The sequence below is a fragment of the Drosophila mojavensis genome, unplaced genomic scaffold (genome assembly GCF_018153725.1).
Source record: "Drosophila mojavensis isolate 15081-1352.22 unplaced genomic scaffold, ASM1815372v1 contig_74, whole genome shotgun sequence".
NCBI lineage: Eukaryota > Metazoa > Arthropoda > Insecta > Diptera > Drosophilidae > Drosophila > Drosophila mojavensis.
In genome coordinates, this window is record NW_025318899.1 from 15,970,326 (window position 1) to 15,976,325 (window position 6,000).

Here is a 6,000-nt window from a genome sequence, read left to right on the forward strand (position 1 = left end):
CCAAAACCAAAGAAAGCAACATCTGTGGCTTAGCAACATTTGCTGCTTAGCAACATGCAGGGACAGCAACATTGTAGCCAGACATAGAGTTTGTGAACCAAAAATGTAGCTAAAAACCCAAATTAGAATTTAGTCAATTACAATTTATAAAAATAGCAAAATTTTGAATTTTTAAATTTCACAATATATGAATAAAAATTCATCAACATTTTAGTAAAAAAATAATATTAAAAATCTTCTTAAAAATCATTAGCTATAGTCAACATTTTTCTAGACATTTAGTAAATCATTTTAAACTTCTTTCTATGCAGGGTAGACATACATATAATCAATATAGAAAAAAAACACACGTAAATCCCCGATTAAACATATGTATTTAACTAGCTAAAAAGTGTATAAAAACGTAGCTAAAACTTATAATAAAATCATATATATATGTATTTCTATATAGACTGTATAACAGAGCGCAGTTGCAGGCGCTACAATTCCTCCCCCTCCAATGAAAAACATATCACATAAGACAGTTACCCCAGAACCCCATTCAATTTCAGTTACGTTTCCTTTTTAATCACAATTCTCATTAATTTTATTTATTTTTTTTTTTTTGCATTTTACATATACATGCATACATACATACATTTATGTTTGTTTGTGTATTACAAATTCATTTGGTTTTCCTTTTGTTTCGACTCCAATGAATTTTGTTTGTTTCTATTTGAGTTGTGTGCTCTCTCTGTTTCACACACACACTCTATCTCTATCTCTCTCTCTCACTCTCTCTCTCTCACACTCTGCTCTTTATCTTTCTCAACCTCTACCCGTTCTCCCCCCGAAATTGTTCTCGTTTGTTCATTTGTGTGCATTTCAGGGCGGCTACTTAGATGGACTACGTTCACATTTGGGTGGTTTAACACAACGTGTCAAATCATGGTATTGGGGACGACCTCTTGTAAGTGCCAATGTATTTTTCGTTTAACGCAAAAACTAACAAAAACCAAAAAACAAAATGAAAAGTAAACTGTAACAAAACAAAAACCAAATCAAAAGCAAATAATAATAGTATACAAAGAAACAAACCACAAAAAAAAAAAAAAAATGAAAAACATGAATTGTGTCACAGTTCTTTGCAATGAATGTTTGAACGAATCTTTTTTGGAATTTGCATCTCGTTGCATTTTCAGCGCATAAATCAAAACTTTTAAGCCTAATCTAGTGTTGTTGCCAAACTGTTATTTTATGCTCTGTCTCACTATATTTCTCTATCTCTCGCTCTCTGTCTACTAAATCTCTAAATCTCTCTCTATCTCTAAATAACTAACCAATTAACTAACTAACTGTTTTTGTATGTGCCTTGCAAGAATTTGCACCAAATGCGAGTGCAAATATTAAATAAAAACTAAAAAAAAAAAAGAATACTTAAAATAAAACTTAAACTCAATGAGATTTGCATTTCAATTTGTCTGTCACCCACACATACACACAAAACTTTTTATGTTACGTAATTGTAGGCAATTGTTTGCTTTAGTTCTCGAATCTCAACAACACCTCTCTCTCGCTCTCTCTCACTCACTCTCTCTCTATCTCTATCTTGTCACTCGTCATTCGTCTCGTCTCGTCTCTCGTTTCGTCTCGTCCCGTTTCGTTTCGTTTATTGTTTCAATTTCAACTAATTGCTTGCCCATTCACACTTGACTTCATTTAGAATATTAAATAAAAAAAATTAAAAACGAAACTCAAACGTAAATATTTTTCATTCACATTTTTTCATTTTCATGTGTCCGCACCTAAAAAGTTTTGTTACTAGAGAGTTTTGGTTTTTTTTTATTAGTAATTGTCAATGTAAGTATGTTAATTAAAACAGAAAAAGCAGCAGCAAAAATACAAATGCTATAAACTAAATCTAAATAATTCAACACGTTCAGCAACAAACTCAACGCAAATTAAAGCGACCAAAAAAAGGTCAAATGCAAAGCCAAGAAAAAAAAAAAAAATGAAACCAGAAAAAAAGCTTGAAAAATACATTTGCACATTTACGCATGAGTCAACCTAATTTGTTAACACCCTCCAAAAGAAAACCCACCCAACCAACCACCAAGGCATCGACACATGCAAAAATAATAAAAAAGAAAAGAAAAACAAAAATTGATTTCTACTTCATCAACTTTTCATATTTTCTTTTGTAGTATTTATATCCTGTAATTAGATTTTCGACTTTCCCTCATACTTTTGTACATTTGCGTTTCTAGTATTATATATCCTATATTTTTGTACTTACCTTAGCTGCTGCTGTCCTCCACCCACACCCACACCTACACAACCACACCAACACACACACACATACGTACGTTCTCTAGTTGTAGCTCTAACTCTTAGATAAATCACATTTGTAATAAAAAATACAAGTTGAAGTTTTAGTTAGCGCTTTTCTAACCAAAAATATATTCATATATATAATCCCTCTAAACAAATTTCACTTAAATTAGCAAATTAGTCTTGTTGCAAATCTAGCCAATCAAAAATCTAAGTGTCTTAGTTGCCAATTTTTGCCAATTTAGCCAATTTGCAAGCCGTTTTTTTCGTACACTCTATGAATATACATATATATATGTACATGTATCTAACACACATTTTGTATGGCCTATATATGTATGTATATGGTACAACCTAATACACACACACTGCACTTGCATTTTCATAAATTGCACTCAGAAACACACACACCCACACACACATACACTAATTACATTTTAAGCTTAGCTAAAAATGACGAAGAAGAAGAAGCAACGATTTGTATTATACACATAATATGTGTATGTCTCTTAATTGTTATCGATCAGTTAATTGATAACTGTATTTGTTATTTTTAACTAACTGTTGTTGCAATTAAAATGTCTTAGAAATGTATAATACACCTGAGATTAGGTCTGTTGCAATGATAAGCTGTATACGGGATAATAATATTAGATATTTTGTCACGAACTTATCGTTTATAGTCGATAGATAGATAGCAGCAAACAGTTATTAATTCAATTTATGCTCTATAGCTTAATGGGTTTATATAAAATGTAAATATTCATATTGGTCAGGCAGACTGAAGTGATGTGATTTTGGATAGATTAGAGGATATTTTGGATTAGATATAAATAATTTCATAATATTATCACATGTACTGCAAAATATATAAAAACCAATTTAGATTCGTGGCATTGAAATTAAATTGACATAAATACTAATAAGTTTACAGTATATACCATTAATTACTGCTTGCTTCTACAAGAAGAAAATCAATGAGACAGCAATCAAATATTCCACCCATATCAAATATTTCTAGTAAATATTTTTGGCCATGCAACTGTAACTATTGCAATGCAAAGCCAATTATTGGGGCCAACTGCCTTCTCCTCAATCAATTTGCATTGAGTGTTTCAATATAAATGAAGTCCATCCGCTCCTATGACACAGACAGAGTTTAAGCAAATCAACTCAGATTGCAATTGGTATTCAAATGAAATCCCATAAAAGACAGTGTTCACAGTATTTCAGCTCTCAATCGATTCACTCAACTCAAGCACGCAAATAAGCTTTTTGCATTTGCTATTTCTATCAACTCCCCCCTCACGCCCCTCAATCCCACACTCTTAGCTAAAACTGCGTACATATATATATTTATAATATATAATTCTATATATCAAACAATATTCAACTGTCATACTTTATTCAATTACATTTCCAACTGTTCTCTATGTTTGCAAGTCAACAAACTCAAACAAGTTTACAATTAAAAATACAAAAACACAATACATGGACTTTAATATACCTATTAAGGTCTTAAACAAAATTTTATCCAGCAAAAAAAAAAAAACAATTTCTTAGTACAAAATACCAACAATTTCTTATGCAAACATTTCTCTAATTTTCATTTTATATTCAACTTATTGTAAAAAAAAAAAAAAAAAAAAAACAAAACAAAACAAAATTCCTTACAAACTTTGCGCACTCTGCATAATATTTGGCTAAAAAATTTACCACAAAAATATGTGAAAAATATTGAAATAAAAATATTAGGAGTTGGCCACAAAACTCTCAAGAAGTTTCGATATGAAGGAAGAAGGCGGCACTTTGCTGGGCGATAAAGGTGTACGAAGGCATCAGGTGAGTGCGAGAATCAGATTAAAAAAAAAACCAAAACAAAAAACAATAGAAATGCCCAATAAACTACCAAATAAATAAAATGCTAAATATACTAAAACTACGCAGAGAATGCCAACCAACAAGAACAAGAATATTAATAATAATAATAAAAATTAATAACTAAAGAATGTTTGCGGTTTGATTAACAAAATTGTTGCTCAATTCCAATTTTATGCTCTCTAATTAATCAATCAGAATATTTATATATATTAAATAATTACTTATAAGATTTAGACCTCAAACAAATGAAACACATACAAATGCACACACGTTAAACTTGTTTTCAAAACCAATTAAAATTTTTTTATACTATTTGGTCAACGAACAACAAACATTTCATGCTCCATTGACACACAACAGAAATACCAAAAAAATATATCTATTTTTGATTATATGATAAAAAGACAATTTCATTTGGTTTTAGCCCTACCACGTACACCGAAAACAATTAGCATATACTTACTATCAAATTGTACAAACTACAGAATACTTAGCTTTGCTTGCTCCACACACCAACTGAACATGAATCTTAATCTTTGATAAACACCCTACGATTTTTTTCTCTCTATATATATTTATACTCTATATCTTAATCAATCCCAAGCATTAGTGAATGTAGGCTATATGCTATGCTTAAATCCATATATAAATCTATACTTCATATTTATATATATTTATATCCCCTATCTGATTCGTTCTGGATTCATATTGATTGTTGCTCCTTTCGCTTGACTCTCGTTTCATGTCTCGTTCCATGCAGTCCATGCAGCGTCTGTCAGCTGAGCAGAACGGTGGTTCAACGACTGAACAAAAACATGAACACAATCCAAACGTCGTACCTGATCATAGAGGCAACTTACACATTACAGTTAAGAAAACGAAACCAATTTTAGGTATTGCTATCGAAGGTGGTGCTAATACAAAGCATCCGCTTCCTAGGATAATCAATATCCATGTAAGTTACTAGAGATGTGCGATAATATTTATGAATATGTATTCAATGATGTGATATTCCTGTAGGAAAATGGTGCGGCATTTGAAGCGGGCGGCTTGGAAGTCGGGCAGCTGATACTGGAGGTAGACGGCACTAAGGTCGAGGGTCTACATCATCAGGTGAGTAACGGAAGCAGAACAGTTAAACTGTGAAGGATAATATTGTGGCTCTTCAGTTCAGTTAAGTTACTCATTGGTTCATATTCGGATTGATCATGAACTACAGTTGAAATGAACTAATGAACAAAAAGCGAACAACGGAGCCCCCTAAACTTAATTAGCTTATTAAGTAGAAAATTGCCCTCATTAATAAGCAGCTTTAATTTCCCATTATTCCATTTAAATAATTCCCTTTTGAACATTGCAGGAAGTTGCGCGACTGATAGCCGAATGCTTTGCAAATCGTGAAAAGGCTGAAATAACCTTCTTAGTTGTCGAAGCAAAGAAATCAAATTTGGAACCGAAGCCAACAGCGTTAATATTTTTAGAAGCCTAACATTTGCTTGCCCTGCCGGCTAGTGACCCATTGGAACGACAGAAGTTGGAGTTCCTTTATGAATGGGGCATCGATTTAACGGAGACGCCAAAACCAATGCCAACACCGATACCGCTGACAAAAGCTAAAAATCCACCGCCACTGCCTCATGAGCTACATTGCAACAGCAACAGCAACAACATCAGCAACAGCAGCAACACCAACAGCAACAACTATGGCAGTAATACTGCGCTCAACAATCATCATCATCATCAACAACAGCAGCAAAACTATCATCCCAACACACCCACACACACGCCAACAACACAAGCTTCAGCTGG

The 6,000-nt window shown here is 32.5% G+C and overlaps 1 protein-coding gene across 10 annotated transcripts in view; it reads left to right on the top strand.

Moving 5' to 3' along the window:
• LOC6582681 (whirlin) overlaps nucleotides 1–5,847 on the top strand; it is a 40,879-nt gene extending 35,032 nt beyond the window's left edge. For 3 of the 10 annotated variants that reach the window (XM_044009410.1, XM_032730923.2, XM_032730924.2), the window contains 5 exons: nucleotides 869–949; nucleotides 4,066–4,152; nucleotides 4,952–5,146; nucleotides 5,212–5,304; nucleotides 5,552–5,847. In XM_044009410.1, the coding sequence (XP_043865345.1) occupies nucleotides 869–949; nucleotides 4,066–4,152; nucleotides 4,952–5,146; nucleotides 5,212–5,304; nucleotides 5,552–5,680 (585 nt within the window). In that variant the 3' untranslated portion in view covers nucleotides 5,681–5,847. The remainder of the gene's footprint in view (nucleotides 1–868; nucleotides 950–4,065; nucleotides 4,153–4,951; nucleotides 5,147–5,211; nucleotides 5,305–5,551) is intronic. The other 7 variants (XM_044009411.1, XM_032730926.2, XM_002008337.4 and 4 more) reach the window with 3 other exon arrangements.
• The last annotated feature ends 153 nt before the right edge of the window (nucleotides 5,848–6,000 follow it).